The sequence below is a fragment of the Diadema antillarum genome, unplaced genomic scaffold (assembly GCF_040938485.1).
Source record: "Diadema antillarum isolate AM-2024a unplaced genomic scaffold, OU_Dant_1.0 seq00000244_RagTag, whole genome shotgun sequence".
In the NCBI taxonomy this organism is placed as follows: Eukaryota; Metazoa; Echinodermata; class Echinoidea; order Diadematoida; family Diadematidae; genus Diadema; species Diadema antillarum.
The window spans coordinates 1,140,021-1,163,137 of NW_027271288.1; the positions used below are offsets into that span (position 1 = coordinate 1,140,021).

A 23,117-nucleotide genomic window follows, 5' to 3' on the forward strand; every position below is an offset into this window, starting at 1 on the left:
CGACGTCATGTATCGCGATAATCTACAAACTTCCGGGTTGGATCTACGTCAAGACAAGTGATTGTAGTAGCTCACTTTTAACCAAGGTTGTAGTTTAACACTTCGAACAATGTTTTCTTTTCCCTGGATAAATTCTTGATCCATTTCCACATCAATGAAGAGAGCAATGTGCTATAAAGATAATGTTCTTGCTTTCAGTTCTTCCGATTCAAAAAAATCCGAAAACAAAACAAATCTATATCGTGCAGGTTCTCTTTTAAACCTGATCAAACATTTTCAATATCAATTATGTCATTCAGTGGCGGATCTCCCTTGTGTGGTTTAGGGCAGGGTTGCCAACCTTCAAAAAGCGAAAAACAGTATTCTGAGAGGGAAAAAACAGTATTTTGCCCCCAAGCATTTTGTAAGAAATGACGAAAACGAGGGAGTGAAGCGATCGACCGAGCCGGGGGGAGGGGCACCCCCCCCCCCCCCCCCACGGTAAGGAGATTTTTCAATTTTGCTGTTCAGAATCATGCAAACTGGTGCATTCTCTGGTAAGATGATTCCATATCTAACATAACACATAAATCAAACCAGAAAAAAAAAAACAGAAACCCGCAAAAGAGGATATAATTTTCATATGAAACTATAGGGGTTTATAACCCCCTCCTTGGGCGGCTGTGTTTATTTGTTTCAGGTTTTTCGGAGGTTTTTTTTTTTTTGTCAGCCGATTTTGGGAAAGAAATGGTGACAAAAATGTGACGACTTTTTTGTTTCCCTCTTGATATGACCCTTCGTCAATGGGCTGACCCCCCCCCCCCCCCGCCCCCTTCGCAAAAAAGAGAAAAAGATACGCCCCTGTCATTCAAAGAACGATCTTCTTTTTTTTTTTCAAGTTTGTTGTGTGCCGATCAAACTACATTAACTGTGGCAGCATCTTGTATGATTTGAGAGATGAATATTTGTCTGTTGCACTGTCTTGTTTTATCAAGACTAGTGGGCTACGTTTGCACTTTCTTCTCTTCTTACTTCCTCCTATGGGATAGGCCTATTAATTAATTCTTAGACCAATCAAGAATTAGTCTGAAAAGAAAGACTAATTTCTATGGCAAACACAAATCACCGTTCTTTGAAAATTAATGAACAGAGTCGGAATGAAAGCATACTGATGTTATGAAATTCGAAGATTCGCTAATTTTAATTGTACAACCGTTCATGTGAAATTCCAGTTGCTTTTATTCCAACTGATTTGCAAATCACCCTCGGGGCATCACTCGATGAAGGGCAATTTGTTAGTTATAAGTTCATGAACAGTTAAAAGAGTGAGCATAAACGTGTTATCACCTCACAATTCTACATTGACCATGTTGAACACTTTCTTTTTTTCTGAAATCATAATTCTATAATCATTATCATCATCATACCGTGATCATCTCAGTGTGGTGTCAAAATCATTAACCCTATCGTCGTCGTCATCACCATCAGCATTATCCTTATCAATATGGAGAATGAAAATCGATCAGGCCTACAGACCAATCAAATGTCAATAAGGCAAAGAATGACAAAATTGACAAAAATTGCAAGAACCTTATTACCTCTTGTCCCCTGTATTTCCAAGAAGGGCTGCATGCAGGAAAGAGAAAGGGCCGTGTGCAGAATGCCTCTCGTGATCAGAGATAACTCCTTGATATATGAATTTCAAAGGAAAGAATATAAGGTAGCTTCACTTGTGATTCAATGTTTCTAGTGGCAATATGATTATATTTAGTATTCGGTTGTTTGTTTGTTTGTTTATTTATTCCCGTCACAATCAATCAAACATATACAAATATAAAAAATGATACAATGTTGAAAGCGGCTGGATAAGCCTCACTCAGTAAATATTGCCATCATGGCTTACTGTTTTTCAGGAGGGTCCAGTTACATTTACAAATCATATACTACATAAAACTTCTTATTACACAATTACACACGAACAAATCAAAAACGTCCCCCCCCCCATCCTAAAAAAAAAAAAAAACCCAACATAATCAACTTTAATTAAACTCAAGCCCTGCATAGAGCATTATACCTGTCTATAATCTGTCACCTTTTATAAACATGTACTTTATACTCTATTACCGTTTCACTCTGTAACATATATAATCTAATAAATATAAAACACAAATCAAATCTATTAACCGGAAAGAAAAATTCGGTGAGAGCTGGAGGGCAAGAAATTATACTGGGTTCACCAGCATTTGATTAATCTTTTCTTTTTCATCTTTGACCAATAATTTCGAAAAGACGGTGTACAGTGATGGAAAGAGAAACTTTCTTCCACAGTCCGGAGCAAGTGCATATCTGGGTCCTGTTTCATAAGCTGTTCGTAAAGTTACAAATTACGAGCAACTGGTGATCAGTTTTGATGTGCTATTATACTTATCAGAATTTCCATAATTCCGCACAAGAACTGATCACCAGTCGCTCGTAAGTCGTTCGTAACTTTACGAACAGCTTTATTAAACACCCCCCCCCCCCCCCCGGTCTTTCGATCCCGTCAAACGTTTCAGCCAAACTATCGATAGCAGAAAGAGAAGTATCGAATGATCGGGCCGGTGGGAGTTTCTCAGTTCTTTGCTGTAACAATGACGTCATTGTCCCTCAATAAAGTTTACGTTTTCAGCAGAGAATAAAGTATTATGATACACAGTCACATGTACGCAATACCGATGGAAAATATACTTGATAGGCAATGAAATACAAGTACCCCAGAAACATCAATGTCAATGAAGTGGGGGGGGGGGGGGGAGGAGGGAGGGGGCAATTGCATATCAGTCCCCCCCCCCCCATAGTTCCAGAGATGTGGGCAACCTTTTTTTATCTTAATCTTAATCATTCTGAAAATGTAAAACCTCCCTCGCCCCATCACCCATGAAAAAATTGAGGGACAAAATAAATATATCATTTTGCCCCAAATGATTCCCGAGATGCGGAAATTTTTCTTACTTTTTTTGAGAGAAAATGTTCCAAATATTTCACCGGTGTGCACCAAATCATTGAATTTCAATCCCAAAAATCCAAAGTCTCCCTCTCTGAACCTCGCCTTGCCGGGTCCCCTATAGGGCGCTTTTGGTTTGACAATTTGCCGAATATTCCACAAAAATCATGCATCGTTAAGCCCCGTTCGTGACGAACTGGGATACCCCCTTCTCCCTCACGGACCTCGTCAACTGACACCCAGTAATGACGCACACGCAGAACATGAAGAGGGATACCCCCCCTCCCCCCCCCCCCCCCCCCACACACACACACACACAACACACACACCTTTCACCGCTCTGTCGCTCTGCTCCCTCGCACACGATTGTTATCCAATTTTGCCTCCCCCGCCCCATGCCACCCCATCCCACCCCCGTCCCATCGATCGTGAAAACGGATGGACGCCCTCGCCATCAAACATTTTAGTCAATCAAATATTCATAAACAAGCAACAAGAAATCATCTTACACAGTGCTTGTGGCATTCTCTAAAAGTAAATAAATGCCGTTAAGACTGAATTGAATTGAATGAAAATTGCCATCAGCACAACAGTTACTGTATCCAAGCAGTAAAAAAGAGAGCTCGCTGTACTCGACTCATGCACACACGACCGTGACGGCGCGGCGCGCCGCGGCGCCACGCCAGGCCTTGTTGGGTGGGTGCAGGGAGCTGGCTTCCCACCTCCCTGGTGCTTGCCAGTCCATAAACTCCAGCGGGAAACACCAGTGGGGAACACTTCATTTGAATTAGCACTTAAAATGGAAAAGGAATCAACTCCAGGCTAAGATGGTATCTATAAACGCCATAATTGCATATATACGTCAAAAAGTGCTTAACAAAAACATACTGGAATTGTTTAATCGTATTTGGGGGACCTCCGACCTTCAAAAATGACTGGTTCCATGCATGCTATTCATATCCCAGTATTCAAACAAGGAAAGAGTGAGACAGATCCTCATTCGTATATTGAATATAGACACATTGCTATATCGTTGCCTTCATAATTTTGTGTAAGATAATGGAGAGAATTATATATCATAATGAGATTGGAATGCTGCTAAAAACATGATATATTATCCGAATGTCAAACAGGATTTAGGAAGGGTAGAGGTATCCTTGACACGATAGTCATGTTGGATACATGGATGTTAAGAAAATTATGTATGTTAGATAAAGGTTACAGTATTTGGTTGTGATTTTAGATAAAACGTATTATTTTGTTAGGAAGAGTAGTATTGTAGTTAAAGATGTAATATGGGATCAACGGGGGATTGTTATCAAGGAATTCATCCTTATTATCTAACAGCTTTTAAAGTATAATAAATATAAAGAGTCAAATGATAATTGTCTCACAACTTCCGTAGTGATAGAGGTCAAACTCAAAGAATGTTTTCTTAGCTGTTTGATATTTTTAAGCTATATATCCTATAATGATGAATCGGCTGCTACCACGTTTGTATGCTGATGATATCGCTGTGTGGATTTTTTAAGCAAAAAATAAAAAAAGTGCTGCTGAAAACTGCTTATCCTGATTGTGGCGAGCCATTGGAGTTAAAAAAATCTAGTCAAAAGGGGCCTGAGCTTTCGATCCTAGCAGAATCTTCGTCAGAGGCAAAGTGACAAAGGTTGACAGGCAAGGAAAGCAATCACTATTTATAGGGACTGCACAATAACAAAAACAATCATGGGAGGGCTATTTGGGACACAGAACAAAGAAAATAAAAGGGAAAGGTCGGAGGTCATGGGCAAGGAGCCCAACAGGTAAAGGGAGGGGGATTAAAGCAGGAGGGTGGACAGACAAAAGCAGAGGAGGGTCAAGGGCCCTAATGATCCTGAGGACCAAGGGGGCAACCTAAGAACGATAAGGATGAAAAGGGAGGCAACATCAATCAAGATAATGAACAACAGGGGGGTGTTTCATCAATGTTTGTCAGCGCTGACAATCACCATAGTAACAGTCAGTGACCAGAGCATCTCATTCAATCAAAAACAAGGATTTTGCTGAAATTGTCAGCGCTGACAACTTGTCAGTGCTGACAAACGTTGATGAAACATCCCCCCCCCTGTTGTTAATTATCTTGTTTGATGTTGCCTCCCTTTACCTTTCATCCTGATCCTTCTCAGGTTGACCCCCCTGAAGGATAAAGAAAGGGAAAAAGTGAAATAGCAACAGTATGAGGGGGGGGGGGGGGCGGAGCAAGCAGCGAGCCCAAACCTGATGTACCAAGAAGAGGCAACAAAATGAAAGGCGACATGAGAGTCAACCAGCAAATACAAGTTACTAAACAGAGCAAAGAAGGCCTATAAAATATTTGAAATAACAATAACATTAATGATAACATTGCTTATATAATAATGATTTTTTTTCTGGGGGGGGGGGTAAAATCTGAAATTATCAGAAAAGAAACTGCAGTGCTGTGCTTATTTATCTTATACGAATGTAGTAAATGTTGGAAATGACTTTTTCAGTAGAAAAAACTGTTACTCTCTAAAAAGAAATCGAGTGAAAATACATATGGTATTTATCATATTATGGTATTTACTAATAAAGAAAGGTCATACTGGTGTGAATTCATGTATTAATGTTTTGAAGTTAGAGCAAGTTTCAGTATTATAAAATACAATATCTGATATGAGAAGACACGTTCTATAGTAATTTGAATCGGTCAAATTATAGAAAAAATAAGTTGTCAAAAGGAATTAATTTGATGAGACGTGTATCTGCTGCATCATGAGAAGTGATATTCATGTCAGCGGCCTCAATTTGATGTATAAATGTGTATCTTATTAGATCAATAGTTACTTTGCTTCAGAGGTGAGTGCCTGCAAGACTTATCCTCGTTTTACTCTATGCAATAGCAATGTCTATGAGGTTAGTTACTGGAGCAGTACTCTGTCAAGTGTCTTCTTTCTACGTCTTCAGAAGCTCTTTAAGCGGAGTGTGGAGAGATGCCTTTATAGAACTCAGACATCTACGTTCACCATTGGTTGATAGATTGAAATACACAATGTTAATATCTAGTACCAACCACCCCACAAGATTTAACCTGGACTATATGATATCACACAAGAAAATTATGAAGAAAATAAGAAATATCAACCCATATAGCTGTTCGATTTACAACAATTATGTGTAAGTATGAAATGTCTGTGCACCGTTGCAGGGCACCCTCCCAGGCAGATGGTAGAACCTGAAACATTCAAAACATGGTAAGCAAATCTGAATTTTAAAGTAATTTTTAAATGATTATAACGCGGGGTATGTGCAACATAACAAGCCTATTCTGGCTTTCTACGCGCATACCATTTTCCGATCAACCAAACACACAATGTTAATGAGTTTCTGTTCTTTATTATTGTACCTGTGATATCTGTTTTCCCGATGTGGTTTTTTATTCTTTTGTCTTTATCATAATCTCGCCTTGTTTTGTTGTCGTTTGCATTGTTTTTTAACTCACTTTTTGTATACAATTTGCTCATAATTATTCACATGTATTTTTGTATTATTATATGAATCGGAAATAAAGATTGAATTGAATTGAATAAGATATGATTGCTCATCAAACTATAAGGGAATACGAACATTTTAATGGATTCTTTCACATTGTAATATCCATGGTAATATTCCAAGTGGTTGACTCTCTCGGGACGCAAAATTGCAGCCTTGAAGAGAATAATAATAGGCCTATATAGTGTATACGGCCGGCAATGACTGGAGGACCTCTGGTCTATGATAAAAGATTGGACATCAGGCTCTTCGGTACGATCTGGCAGTCAGACAGTCGTGGGATGCGTCCGATAGAGGGCGACATTTGTAACCGGCACTGACAGTACCGTCAGTGTATACATCAAAGCCACCGTACAGCAGTACACCCGCTTGTCTGCGACTCTCTCCACGTACCCCAGGCCCACCACAGAGAGTTCTTTTAGCTAGCTGTAGCTGTGCGTACTCGATCCACTCGACACCTGCAGCACCTCCACCAGCAGAGCTTCCGGCCGGCCGCGACGTCGGCGACCGAGTCACACCGATACCGACCAACAATACTGAGCTGCTGACTGATACTCTGCAAAGCTTGGATGGGTTCGTTAGTTTGTTGTTATCTGTTTCTCATACTAATACCACCCCCCATTATCTTCTAGACCTAGTGGGACGTTGCATCTGTCTGCAGTTGGGAAAGGGCGTTTGTATCACCATGCCTGATTATGAATTTTATGATCACTCACTCAGTTAAAGTCACATCACACACACACACACACACACACACACACACACACACACACACACTGAATTCTAATTAATAATAGCTGTAAACTTACTTCTGAGTTCTGTAGTGTACTGTAGTTATTGTAACTGTTACAGTTACATCCAAAGCAGTATTTAGAGATACTAACAGTGATAACATGTTAGATGTGATTGATGTTGATCAAGCGTTTCTAAGTACAGTCAAACCTGCCTAACTAGACTTCTAAGGCTTAGCGGCCACCTGTCTACAGCGCAGCGGCCAATGAAAAATCCCCCCGAGAGAAAAGACCTGTTAAAGACCCTGTGTATAGCGGCCACCTGTCTATAGCGGCCACCTGTCTACAGCGGCCACTGAAAAATCCCCCCAAGAGAAAAGCCCTGTTATGTGTTCAATGAATAAAGACCCTGTGTATCAGTCCGGGAAACCCGCTCATCACGAGGACCGCTCCCGCGTACGAGGACTGCCCCGCCTCATGAGGACCGCCCCCACGCCTCATGAGGCCCGGGGGGGAACGCTTCATGAGGCCCCCTATTCACTTCTTATTCATCTCCCATCTGACGTATAAATTGTCGCAACTTTGCACGGTGATTTTTTGTTACACACACATGTCCACTATCCATGATGAAAAGAAGAAAAAAACCTGTCTGTTTATTTTTTCAAAAATCGAGTTTTAATCAACCGATGCAGAGCGCCCATCAAAACACGGGTGCCAGCGTGTTCGCACAATGCAAGACTGCCGCACCTAGCGGCCTGATCTGACTAGTCGGAGCTGCACTGAATTGACGGCCAGCGCATGCGCACACATCACATGCGCACAAATTTCAAATCCATTGACTGGATAATTCAGTGTTATAGATCTCCCAGGTTCCTCTCAACTGAGTCACATTAAGTCATCAATTCGAACAGAAAGGGACTATTGGCAGAACCAAACGTTGCACGTTACCTGTTGTCAACGCTTCAACCTCACCTCTAAGTCTTCAATTGAATTAAAAACATTTTTTTTTTTATTTCAAGTTGATATTTATCCACGATACTACCCCTGTCATGATCCTGAATGCTACAGTCCACAGCCCCATTACGCTACGCGTTTTGGGCTGCTGGTCGCACTTAGGCCAAGACCTACTTAAAAAATGACATAGTCACATTATAGACCACTAAATAGCTTCTGAATTGATTGTTGGCACTCACTGGGATGATGAAGAAGAAGGGTGTGGTCAAAATATATTGCCAATCAGGGAGATGTTGAATATCTACACTGTTTGCTAGTGCAGTGCAACTAGCCCATATTACATCATGTCACTGTATGTGAGCTGTTCAATATGCCATTCTTTATTGGTACAGGTATACACAGTACATGCACTATGTGCTCAGCTTTCTTCATATAGTCTCATTTGTTTAGCCACCTAGACTCTACAGTCTCTAGCCTGGGGATAGTGATCCCTTAGTATGAAATGTTCAACATTGGAGCTACATTTGTATATCCTGTTTATTCTTTAGATCTTACATCTCAAAGCTGGAATTATGACAATCCATTCTTGGACCTTGGCCTCATACCTATATAAAGCTGACACTATCTTCAATGACCCTCCTTCACACCAACCCACACCAAAGATGAAAGCTACAAATAAATGCGATTGAAATTACAGAAAGTATGTTACATGCGTGTACTTTTACTCTACTCTGAAAGCGAACGCATAAAATAAGTTAAGTGTAGGGCCTATTCATCATACACTGTCATAATAATTCATGATTGATTGTGGGCATCACTAGCAAGACAAGACAGGTGATAATAGGCTGATAACAAGCGTGGTTGTATGAGGGAATGCACAGGTGTTTGTCAGCGTAATGTCCCTCAAGGATGCAGGCTGAAATTTGTGGACTCTATTCGCCTCGACACTTTGATAGCTGCTTTAAAAATTAAGATTAATAATGTAGCACCCCTCCCGGAGAGGGGGGCGTATCTATTGAAAGAAGAAGAAAGAATCCATGTGATGCTTGGATGGTGGTGATGAGCGCAACTACTTTATTCATATCATAACTCAAATCATTGCCATAAATCATGGTTCTGTAAAACCATTTATATCTCATTCCACTTTCATCTCTGTTCATAGAAATTTCCATGTCTTGTCACTTCACCAACTTATTCTTTATATCATAGAACGGATTAAATATGAATATATGTAATACTGAGTTTGTCTCTCTCTAGTCTAAACTCCTCTTGTCATAACCACATTTTGATTGTCGACAGTCTATATTATAAATAACGCATTTACAGCACATAACATAATCTTTACCATGTCAGAATTTGACACATTACTGTACGTAAATGTAGGTGTAAACACACTTGGATAACGTATATCCTTACAACCAGTTACATCTTAACATAACTAGAGTACAAGTTGCTAAAAACTGCGTCCATATAGGAACATTGCAAAGAATTATCCCTAATGTAACAATCAGTCTTTATCAACTTAATACATCTATCTCAGGACTGAGGGTTATTCATGCATACTTAACCCTAGGAGTATATACTTCTACTTTCAGGCCCAACTCACATATTTCACACAACATGTACAAGGGAAAACCTTGTATGAGACAAATACATAATGCTTCTCCCGAGAATAATAAATCTCATCGGATTGACATGTACCAGGGTCATCTCTTCATGTGTGATAACTTCTCATTCTTTTAGCTTGTTCAATACCATCAGCTAAGGTAATAAGCCTTAACATTTGTTGTTGATCACAATATTCTGAGTATTCTACCTATGGGATGCCCCATTAACATGTACATGTATAACTACAGTATAATAATACACAAAACGTTCCACATACCAAGTACAGAAGTATTATACGGGTATATGTCTTCTGCTATTTGTGCAGTGATGTTGCCCTGGCAACCCTCTTAGTTATCACGAAATAACCCATTTCTTCACAAGCAACACACATATAATCACTATCTATACTATACAAATTATTCTTATAAACACCATACTACCAGTCACCTACCACACATTTTCATCTCTGTATTTCAGTAGGCCTATACATAGAAATGGAGGTTGTTGTATCGCATTTTTTTTTTATTGACATGTTTATGTACATGTATAATGCCATCGCCAGTGTCGTATTAATGTACTGTATATTACGTTGTGTTTCTAGAATGTGTATTGTATGTGTGCATTGTTTGTGTGAGTATTTGCCTGTGATATGTCATCTTGTGTTGTATCACTGCATGTGGTGCGAGTGTGTGCTCGAGTGAGTTTTGTGTGTGGTGTGTCTGTTGATGGTGTGCGTGTGTAATTGTGTGTGTGTGTGTATGTATGTGTGTGCGCGTGTGTGTGTGCGCGTGTGTGTGTGTGCGCGTGTGTAAGTGAGTGTGCCATGTGTGAACTGTAGGCTTGACCGAGTGTCTGGTGTTGTATAAATGGGGTTGCTGAAAACTGCGTGTTTCAGTCTTGTGTGTATTGATTCTGTTTGGTGTGAATAGTGGGCAGAATATACTCCAAAACTTGGCATTTTTCTTTTTTTTTTTTTACGAATTGTGCATTTGTATCCCAGTCCGGCAGTCCTTTTTGTTCTAAATCTGTTGAAAATGATTTTTTTTTTTCGCTTTTTGATGGTCTCTCTTTTATAGTATATACATGTATCCCCTGTGCAGGAAAATCCATTGTTTTTACACAGGACTTCGATGTAAAACAGCTTTTAGCTGATCGTTTTTATCCTGTATAAATATGTTTCAATAAATAAATAAATAAATAAAAATCATCATATCTTTAATATTGAGTTGATAATGCTGTGTAGATATCATGCACTGTATAAAGTCACTGCCCTGTGTTGCACCCCAAATGAAAAGGAGAACAAGGTTGAAAGAGAGCAACGGACAAGAAAGGGGGGGGGGGGCTGAAATACGCAATGAGACCGAGAGGGAGGAGAGAGAGAGAGAAAGAGAGAGAGGAGTAGTCAGACAGACAGGCGGAGAAAGGAAAAAGAGGGGAATCATCTCAAACCAGAGAGTATTGAAAACCTAGTATTGACTAATTTATTTCTTATATCATCCAACATAAGTTTGTGTTCTCATAAGTTCTGTTTAAATCTTCCAATGTGTACCATTTACCAATTAAGCGTTAAAATGCACAAACTTCTTCACTACACAGCACTGTACCAGTATCAATAATGTTTTCATCCTCTCACTTTTGTCAAAAGCAAAAACAATCTCTCTTTTCCCTGTCTACCAGTGAGCATATAATTAGTCTCTTCGCTTGGGAGTATGGCTGGTAGTTGACATAAAGAAACCACTTCTTGCCCTCTTGGTTCTCTCTATTGTTTAACTCTTCCAGTCTGGAATATATTCTGACCCACGGAAAACCTATGAACCCTCCCATTTCCAGTGCGCACAGAGCACTTTCCCCTGGGGTCTAGTGGTTTGGCGCTTCCAAGATAAAACAGTGACTGGGCTGCAGTGGAATGCACTTGTGGTTAGTCTAGCGGGCTTGGACAAGCATGCATGGGGTGTGTTCTTATACTTTCCACTGTGTGAACTATTCCCCTGTTCGATTTCACTGTATGTGATGTGTTCATACTGCCCTTCCATTACCATAACTTGCTGCTTAACATCCTTGCAAAGTTAACACATAAATTCAAAGTTTCTTACTCAATTATGGCAAGAAAAGTAAATACATTATACATGGAGCACACATCATAGGATAATATACAGTGTACGTTGACAGTCATACTCATACATGTAAAACACTTCATTCATTCACTTCAACATATCAAGATTAAAGTTAATCTTGGTCACATAAAATGTTAAAATACATATTTCTTTACACCAACTATGGATACAATATAGATGATAATAGCAATTTATCAATCACGGTGCACGTACCTCTGACAAAGCAATCAGTATCAGTTATATCTCTGTAATTATAACTTCATCATCTTTTCAACTTGGACTTTCTTTGGCTCTAAAATTATGGCAAAGTTCCAATATAAATTGATTTTATGCTTCAATGAATGTTACAACATTAAACTACCATGTTGAAAATTAAATCAAAGCAGTTTAACATATAATCTGATATAAAGATAATGGATAAGAAAGTGTGTTTCTTACCTATTGAAAGAAGAAGAAAGAATCCACGTGATGCTTGAATGGTGGTGATGAGCACAACTACTGACCTCCACCAATACCGCATCACCATGGATCCACCTTGCACCCTCCATAGGGCTGGGATGCTTCACTCTCGGATTGGGGTGGGACATGGTGTTTCCTTGGAGGGACAACTTGAGTATTTAGGGGATAATTGTATTGCTGTTGTGGGGGGGGGGGGAGGGGCTGTATGCTTGGTTTCTGTTAGTACCCATTCTCAAAATGTGTTTTGTCTATAATTACGTAATAATTAAACAACTGCTTCAAAAATTTGTAGGGGGGTCGTATTTGTGGGGGCTCCACAAAGCTGCGTTCATCTGTTTTTACCAGTGATTGGTCAGATATCATCTACCTCTCCCATTTACTCATGTTTGTCTTCTCTTCATTGTTTATTGACCAGTGCATTCCAGTTAGTGCCATGGCCAATACACAGCCTCCCAAGCCACGGATGCTTCTAGCCATCGACTGTGATCATACCATCATTGATGGAAACTCGGACACCTGGATCATGGCCCTTCTCCCTGACCACATGGTTCCTAAGGACATCCGCCGCCGACTCAAAAATGACCACAAGAGTTGGACCATCTACATGGGTGAGGTGTTTGAGTACATGAAGTCAGTGGACATCAAGGAGGATGCTATTCGTGCATCTATTGCTGGGATTCCCCTGGTTCCAGGCATGAAGGAGCTCTTGGCATACCAGCAATCAAGTTCTCAAGTTGACACCATCATTGTTTCTGATTCCAACTCCTACTTTATCAATGTTATCTTAGCAACACATGGCTTTGAAGATGGAGTTCAAGGTATTTTCACTAATCATGCCGAGTTTGACTCCGAGGGGTGTCTTAGAATCCACTTCTCCAACCCCCACACTTGCCCTCGACGATGCCCCAAAAACCTGTGCAAGCACACGTCAATCCAGAAGTTTCGTGAGGAGCAAGAAAGTGCTGGGGTGGTATACGATAAGATTTGCATGATTGGAGATGGTCAGAATGACCTGTGTCCGTGCTTTTTCCTGAAAGAAAGTGATTATGTGTTCCCAAGGAAAGGCTATACTCTGGCTAAACTTCTTGCAGAGTTGCAGAACGGACAGGGAGAGAAGTGTTTGGCTTCTGTGGTTCCATGGAGCTCCGCCACTGAAATCTTAGATGTTGTCAAAACTTTTGTTGACAGTGGTACATCATGTTAGATGAGAGGACTGAAAAAGGAGTCTCAGGACATTTTACAAAATATAAATGAGAAGTTTGACAATATTACAATTCCAAACAAAAAATTGTAAACTGCATGACTGCATGTTTTTATACATAATCTGGAAAAATAAAGAAATGAAACGAAATGACTAATCTATGCAAAATTTTATTTCCCTTTCTCTTTCATGGGAGTGAATGGATATTGGTGACGTCAGCCATGCGATATCCATTTTTGCTCGCCAAAAAATTGCATGGCTGACTGAGACAGCGTGCGATGTTACTTTTAACTGAATGTCACATGATGGGCAATCAACCAATCGGATAGCTACATTCATGTTAGGTGTTGTATAATTTCCATTGACTCCTTTGTTAAACCTGTGATGGACTCAAAAGTTTTTGTGCCATTGTACGACTCTGATGTCACAATGAACAAACATTTGGTGCGCGACTCAATTTCAAGTGTGCTTTATGAACATGTATTTTGTCTTTCAGTTTTGTAAATAACTTAAGCCGATCGGTTAGGGTACGTACGTATACATGTGTACACAGCTGACTGTGTCTGTGCTACTCAGTTGCCTTTCACAGAAAATGGTTGCCATTTCTGTGCTGAATGTAAGAATCTGTGTGGACCACATCTGTTGTAATCTGAAGTGTTACATGTAACACAAATAGTGTATGGTCTTTCCTCATGCAGTGGAGCAAGATTTTACTAGTGTGAAAAATGAGGCGCACTATTCAACTTGTCTTCGCCTCATTGAATAGAGTGCCTCTATTATCTTTCACCCAGTGCAAAATCTTGTCTCATCGCACTTGTGACCATTCACTATTTGTATATTTACCTGAGATCGAGGTAACTGGTCCTGCTTCTATGTAAAATTAGCATTCCAGGAGTTGTGTTGTGTCAGTCATTTGTGAATTTGACAATCCCACATGTACATTTCTGTTTGGTGCTTTTCAAGAACATTATTTCTAATATGTGCAAAACAATGAAATGAGCCAAGCTCAACAATCTTTGTTTTATATCTAACATCAGGGTTCCAGAAAAAAAATGCAGTGTGTACAGAAGACAAAGTGTCTTCAAACATGAGACAACATGAGTCGGGTCCCACCATTAATAGCTGTCCCCAGTCAGGCGTCCACACACCTAGTGCAATATACAACCTCTATAAGAACATTGAAAAGTTCTAAGTTATGACGTAAGTGCAATGTGCAATAATTGCACCAGCCGTTTCAACCATCTGCAACATGTATTACATACATACAGGCCTGTGTAGTATGTTCTGATGTACAGTCATCTCACATTTAAGACAGATGATTGCTTTCGTCGAAGGTCTTTTCAAGTCCTTTTCTCTTTATATTCTATCGATTTTCATCCCTCATAAGTTGAATTTTCTCTGAGTAGAAGTTTTTTCGTTGTTTAGAGTCAACCTCACTCATTAAAGATTTGACCTAGGCGAGGTTGACTGTATAATGTACAGGGCTCAACAATAACTTTTTTCTCTGGTCACCTGTTTGGGCCTTTAAAATCTTCAAATCATATATTATGGTGGCCAAAAAAATTAATGTAGTGACCAAGATAAACTGAAACATAGCAATCCATTTTGAATCTTAGTTGCCAAATTGGGCCACCAAAAGATAAATCTGGTGGCCCAACACCAATTTGTTAGTGGTCCCGGGCTACCCCTTGTATGTCAAGCCCTAAGACATGTTTCCTACATGTCCCTTATGATATTACATACAGTACACATAATTATGTGCATACAAATAGCCTGGTATTTTCTGTGCAATTTTAATTTTTCTTTACATGTTGTTTTGGTATATATTGTTCACATTTTGTGATATGTCTGTGGTGTACTTGTGATGTACATGTATTTGATGTTATTTTGATGTGATACAAAATGTACAAAGAATTTTGGACAATAAAGTAATCAATCAATCAATGTATAAGAAATGTGTTTGCAGAAACTGTCAATCATTATTCAGAACATACATACATGTAAAAGTGTACTGAAATAGGGCATATCATATGTGCAGTTTCTCATTACATGTAATTAGAGGTTGACCATTGCAACCATGGTACAGCTGTAGTCTAATCCTTGTAAGAACATTCATGCATCTTTATGTAAGTAAATGTAATGTAATGTAATGTAATGTAATATAATGTAATGTAATACGTTATTAACACAAATTCCATTTTTGTGTTTTGTCTCTTCAGAAATCATTTTGCTATACATTTGCTGGATGCATTTCATTAGTTACAGTCACTTGAACAAGGCAAAGATAAGTTGATTGTCTCATCATTTACTGCATGCAATGTCTTAGATTTAAAGCATGGACTTCATGAAAACTTCAAAAATTCATAACTTTTGAATGGCTTTTAAATTTTCCCAGAGCGTAAGTGATGTCTTCTTTACTATTTCTGCATTCACGGGATCCACGTTTTTGGGAAAGTTCCCTTTATTCATGTAAACGTGAATTATTTTCATATTTTTGTGAACAAGCCAATAATTGAAGAGTTGGTAAATATCATTAACTATAGCTGTTAATTTGCATTTATAATTTCCATTTATAATGGTTGTGACCAATGTTCTGATAATGTTGATAACATGTGGAACTTTAGTTCCCCGTCTTCTTTTATTGTAGGACAAATTGAAATGTTACAACTTGTGCTTTCCTGATTGTTTAATTATAATCTTTGTAATGGAGTCAACTTATTACGGTGTGGATAGCACATTCAGATTGTTAGTGTAACTATTCAGACCATTTAGCCATTTGTTCAGTTACGTGTCCCCTTCACTGATCTGTCAAGTAAACCTTCATGATTACGGTACATGTACATACATTGTACTTTGCATTTACCTTGCCCATACACTGTATGTATAATTTGCTTCGGAGGTTGTATATCAATACAGGCAATTCCCATTTCAACAAAATGATTCTTTCATTTTATCAAAATTGTTATATAATATAACAAATATAAAAGATATTACATGTTTTAGATCATTTTTGGACCTGAATTCTTACTTACAAAATGCTACAATTTTTTTATTAAAATCATATACCTTGGGAGTACACTGTGTGTGGCCTTATTTCTGTGAAGTCTTAGTCACTACAACTGGGATAGTGATGCATGTACAACGTATGTGTCTCTATGAATAAATTGGACATTAATAATACAGATTTTGGACTCCCATTATAACGAAGTCCTGGGGACTGGCAGTTTTCTTTTGTTATATCAAAATTTTGTTATATTCATACAAATAGATAATAAAAAACAAAGAGCGGATAATGTTGAGGCCGGAATTATAACTTCGTTGAAACCGGAATTTCATAATAACTGTGTTGGTTATAACAGGAGTGCACTGTACAGGGAAATGTATACATGTGCATACAGTGGACTCCCGTTATAACGAAATCCTCGGGACCGGCAGTTTTCTTTCGTTATATCGGAATTTCGTTATAACCGAACAAATAAACAATAGAAATACATAGAGTGGATGACATTGCAGCCAAAATTTTTACTTCGTTATAACCGTGTTCGTTATACGGGAGTGCACTGTATATGCAAGTTTTTGTTTCTCTGTTTTAAATATAAACTGGACACAGCAGCTGACTGACAAAATGAGGCAATAAAAATGAGTTCATCTATTTAATAAGTATGTATTACCCTTTTATTTACTGTAACTTCCCACAGTACAATTCATAGGCAAAATACTTGAACAAGAAGTACAATTGTACAAAAAACAAAGGACTTAACAAAAGACATCATCATGCGAGGGTGTGCCACAAAACAATATGGACAGTGAAAAACAAAGGTAATACATAACATGGCACATAACATTTTGGCTGTTGGTTGGTACAACATGGTACACGTAAATTTAGAGGCTGGATGCCTATAATATACTCTTATACACTGTAGAACATTTCTATCTTATTTCACACACAAATTACCAAAATATGAACTCTGTTAGCTACACATGTGTATGAACAGCATGATTAATATCTTGAGGCTTTAACTTGTATATGTATAAAAGTATCAGTCTGAACGATTTAAGTAGCATACATATGTATCAAAACATTACATCAACATACTGAAATTCTGTGGCACCAATTTCTTATCAAAATACATGTTCATTGTAGCAAGTTCTGAATAAGATTACAAGAAGCATTCATAATTGCTTTACACCACCCATCGGAGTAATAACAGATAAAATAAGTACAAATGGTATCATATATATATATATATATATATACAGTCCGACCTCTTCCATCTGGCCTCCTCTTATCCCGATCATCTCGGCATGTTGTTTGTTTTTTCATTTCAATCTAATAACTTTGGGAAAAGTGGGAATTTCAAACTCTAACAAAATTCCTACACAAACTCAGAAATTCCTACACAAACTCACAGAAATTACATATCATTCCCAACATAATGAACACAACATTCACATCTAATTTTCATCTAAATAACGTGCATTCAGACATTCACTACCCCCAAATCACACCAGGAAGATGAACAGAAAACTTTTCATGAAATCAGGGCACAGTGCAGGCGATCGTTCATCGAGCAAATTATCTGAGAATGTTGAACGCAGACCAGCTGTCAATGTTCGCGAAAAAAAAATCAATATGTTGTACGTGTAGCTTCTATTGGGTAGACAGCCGCATGTATTAAACATCGAGTCTTCCATATCCGGCCACATCCTTTATCCGGATGAGTGCCGGTGCCGACATGTCCGGATAGGAGAGGTCGGACTGTATATAAAGAGAGAGAGAAGAAATTTGGCCTACAGCACAAGGGTTTATGGGATTAACATATCACATACATGTACATGCATTGGCACTGTCAAATGAATTAGATCTTCCATCAAATGAAAACAAGAATAAGTTTGGATATTTTTTCTGATATCTTCTACTCCCTATAAATCATAACTTGTTTGAGTTTCAGCTAAAGAACTGACAAGACAAAGCTTTAAATCTGATATGTTTGCTTAGATTTGTTCATTCCTGCCTGCTTGCTTCCTAATCCCCTCCCCCCCACCCCACCCCAACTCCCTTCCTCAAACCCCTCCAAGCCCTGCAGAGTCAAGCTCTCTAACCACGTCATACTGTAGATGTGAACATTTTTGTGGCATAGAAATTTTCGTGCAACCAGAAACTAGCACGAAAATAAAAGCATGTGAATACAATATTTTTGCTTGCCATATGTTCCTGTAATCAATATCTTGATTCCGCAAATGAAATACATGTGAAACTCATCTTACCCAGCCGAGTGCAAAAAATTACACAAAAATATCCACTTCTATCTACACTATGCAACTTCCTCCAAACACTACATTCTTATAGGCTAAGAGTTCAACTATCAAATAAAAGACTGGTAACATAAAGCCTCTATTCAAACTAGAGCAAGACCACATACACCTTCCCTCAAAAATTTGTATAAAATGCATTTCATCCATCAATCTAGAAAGATGTTGGCCTAGTGACCACTGATCAGCAATATTTGCAATGCCTGTGGTACATCACATTAGAATGTCACGTTGATTATCACTGATCATTTTTTTTTCTGATATTTTACACATCTGCTCCTTGTACAGATATTACTTTCTCATTAAGATTGCAAATAGTAATTTGCTTTAGGAAAAGTTACCTATAAAATTCATAACTCTTATCCAAAGTAAACACATTTTTAGTCTTTCTGTATCAGACTAAGAAAATGAATAATCTAGATTCAATCAAAGGGTCTACCATGTGACTAACTTTGATATATGAACTTACCTTTCACTAACAGACCATACACATACTTATTAAATGTACTTTCACAGTATTGGGGGATGGAAGTGCAACATTTCTCATAGAAATTATCAGAATACAATAAAGTACTTTCTGGCAAATTTTGTGCTATGTGTGACATATAGTCTACAGACCTTTACAGAATTCCTCAAATAAACATGAATTTTCAATGAGCACATACAGTCAACCTTGCTTAAAGTGAACCTCGCATAAGTCGAAGGTCTTTTCCAGTCCTCTTCTCTTTATACATGTATTCTACTGATTTTAAAGGGATCGTACAGTTTGGTTGAGACCTAATTTCAGGTTACTAACATTTTTGGTGAAATAATGAGAAACCTCTTATAAAATATGAAAGAGCATGTAATTCTATGAGGAATTGAACGTTTATTTGATGAAAATTGGTTTTGAAATGACTGAGATATCCAAAAAAGAGCGATTCTAATAAAGTGTGGGACCCACACTCTATTACGATCGCTTTGTTTTATTTTGTTTTTGGATGTTTCCGTCATTCCAAACCCGATTTTCATCACATAAACTTTGAATTCCCCTTAAAATGGTATGCTCTGTACTATATCATAAGTGTTTTCTTGGTATCTCGCGAAAAGTTAAAAGCCCAATTCTCAGCTACACCAATACTGTACTATCCCTTTAATCCCTCATAAGTCAATTTTTTTCACACAAGTAGTCGAAGCTAATTCTTCAGACCAAATAGATTCAACTTTTAATAGGCAAGGTTGACTGTGCGTACTACTGGTAATTCGTGTCAGCTGTGCTTCGTGTCCAAAATAACGATAGAGTTTAATACCCAAGTTTTATAAATTTCCTTGTTTCTTAAGATGTAAGGATATGCAGGCCCGTAGCCAGGGGGGGGGGGGGGGGGGGGGGGGGGGGGGTGCGTCGGGTGCGTACGCACCCCCCCCCCCCAATTCTGAAAGGTCCACTTTTTCATAATAACGGTTTTTAGCAATTCTCAAGATAACAATCCAAATAAATATAAAGACACATTATATGCTACGTAAATGTGGAAGAGTACGTTTAACAATGTTAAAAATAATTGTACGAAACCCTTTTGTTGTATGAACCATCGGATCGTCCCCATGCACACAAACACAAATGTTATGTATCAATTTGTGCGAGCTATTATTATATTGGCACTGCATGCCATGGCCCTTGGCGCGTGTGACCGGTGTTTTTTTTTCCACTGGCCGCCCGAGTACGTGCGATTCGTGGATGACATTGAGGTTGACACTTGCATTTTTTCACAGGTACAGAGGTAAGTGGATGAAAATCTAATAGCCTCAAGTTTACATATAATGTGACCCTGCACCTCAAAACAAACAAAAAGTCGCCAGACATGAATTTTTAGTTAAGACCATATTCTGAAAGAGCACACTTTAAGCTTTAAAATGATGTATAACTCAAATCAAATGGACTCTCCTAACCTATCTAAATATTGGAAAGAAAGCACAAACTCAGGAAAAGTGTGAACTGAGAAAAGAGGCTCTTATTAAAGTACAGTGTCTATTCAAGCCCTTAATCTTTACCAAACCGTGCTGGCTGTGCGATGAATGAGAAAAAAAAAAACAGGAAGTAAACCACCAGAATAACAACAATGAAGGGATTATCAGATTAAACTGAAATTAAGCATGCCTCATTAACACATTCTGTCCATAATCAATGCCAACTTTCAAAGCGGTAACACTATCTTTTCAAAAGTTATCAGTTGAAAGTGAAGAGTGTGGTTAAGGTTTTTCAGAAATGAAAAAGGGATTCTAAAGACACACCTAACCACACGATTCTACCAAAAAATGTTCGAGATAAACTGCTAAAAAACACAGTAATTCCTGCCCATTTTATGATACCAAATTTTAGCATAATGTAAAGGAAGACCCTCTCTTTCAGAAAATATGAAAAAGTCAAGTTCGGTTAGGTTGACCCACTTCACTTATTTTCAGTCCTCACGCAAAATCAGTGTGTGCGACTTTATGTTCGTTTTGAAGTGCACGGTCACATATGATAAAAATTAAAGAAATTCCTCGAAATTACTATAATCGAAAACCTGAGACATTTTATATCTACGTCTCACAAAGATATAGTACATGTACATATAAGTACATGTTGGCATGATAATGCCTGGGGATAGATTATTATGTCAACTATTTTCCATTATGAATGCATGCTCCAATCAAATTGTGAAAAGGTGGTCATGAATTAGCATTTCTTACGAACGATCAGGAGAGACGAAACAAAATGAAAGGCCTGTCTTACTCCAGTTCTCTATTAGTTATACATTTTCTCATGTTGTGACAGTTCGATTGGTTCTCATTTTGAAGTGAGCCAAAACCTAAGAACATTCTCACTTATAATTTCCAAAGAGTATTATGCAGGCACGCAAACTCAATTTAGTTGTATTTCATTTAAATGTAATGGGTAAGAGGGTATGAGAGAGAATGCTGAGCTATGAAGTAAAATGGTAAAGTAAAAAGTTTGTCAGATAGTATTACAAAAGCCTGAATATTGCAAGAGCTCCGGAGTAAAAACAGTCAGGGAAAAACCCTATGTATGATAACATTGTGAGAGCGTTAGACTGCATTGTGACGCGTCGTTATTTAATTTACATTGTTTATTCATCTTTTTCATAAAAAACACAGGTAATGAGCCGGATTGGGTTAAAATTCTTACTTACAGCTTTGTAGAAGTCTGAGTCAACAGTATCACACAGTACTTCAAGACGTATTAGTACAAACGATTTCTTGAGCCTGCACCGTTTCAGGCTCTGTTCTGGATACGGCGGTAGAAACTCATTCTTTTTTGTTGTTTATTTTATCATTATTTACTAATCTCTTTTCTAACTTACAGGTAGCGGATTTCTTTGCAGGCCAAATTCGGAAATGTACTGTTGATTATTACTTATACATTTTCTCATGTTGTGACAGTTCTATTGGTTCTCATTCTAAAGTGAGCCAAAACCTAAGAACATTCTCACTTATAATTTCCAAAGAGTATTATGCAGGCACGCAAACTCATTTTAGTTGTATTTCATTTAAATGTAATGGGTAAGAGGGTATGAGAGAGAATGGAAAGTGCTGAGCTATGAAGTAAAATGGTAAAGTAAAAAGTTTGTCAGATAGTATTACAAAAGAAACTCATTCTCTTTTGTTTGTTTATTTTATCATTATTTACTTATCTCTCTTCTAACTTAAAGGTAGTGGATCTCTTTGCAGCCCAAATTCGAAAATGCTTAGAGACAGCTAGTAACCAAATATGCTACTATAATTACTTTAATAAATAAGAAATAACCATTCCAGTATGTATCTTAGTGTGCACAGTAAGACAGATCAAATCAAATAGGATAACATCTGAGCACTAAGCCTGAGGTCTGAATTTGCACTCAACTTCTTCCAATGGCTAACGGATGTTTAATTTTTGAATTTCACTGACCTCCAAATTTCACAAAGAAAACCTTCTTAGCATAATGGTTAATATGACATTTGACTGATATTGGAGATGTTTGCGAATCGGATCTACTACCTTTAATATTATTAAATCTAAAATGATTATTTGAAAGTTCGGAAATGCTGGAAATATCTTACCACAAGGAGGCAAAATATAAATGGTTCACATTTACAATTCATTTTGTTTTAAAAATTTTCTTATTTATTTTCGTTTTTGACAAACTCGCATACCAACGGCTGATATACTGTATAGTAAAGTGAATGTTTCATCTTCCAAACAGCATCCA

At 38.1% G+C, this 23,117-nt stretch overlaps 1 protein-coding gene across 1 annotated transcript; it reads left to right on the forward strand.

Moving 5' to 3' along the window:
- Positions 1-6,976: 6,976 nt before the first annotated feature.
- On the forward strand, positions 6,977-13,604 carry LOC139729534 (pyridoxal phosphate phosphatase PHOSPHO2-like). Its single transcript, XM_071640463.1, has 2 exons — positions 6,977-7,084; positions 12,793-13,604. The coding sequence occupies exon 2, from the start codon at positions 12,811-12,813 to the stop codon at positions 13,579-13,581; it is 771 nt and encodes a 256-aa protein (XP_071496564.1). The 5' UTR covers positions 6,977-7,084; positions 12,793-12,810; the 3' UTR covers positions 13,582-13,604.
- The last annotated feature ends 9,513 nt before the right edge of the window (positions 13,605-23,117 follow it).

What these genes read in the sequence shown, in the direction of transcription:
- LOC139729534 (XM_071640463.1), top strand. Translation starts at nt 12,811, where the DNA reads ATGGCCAATACACAGCCTCCCAAGCCACGGATGCTTCTAGCCATCGAC.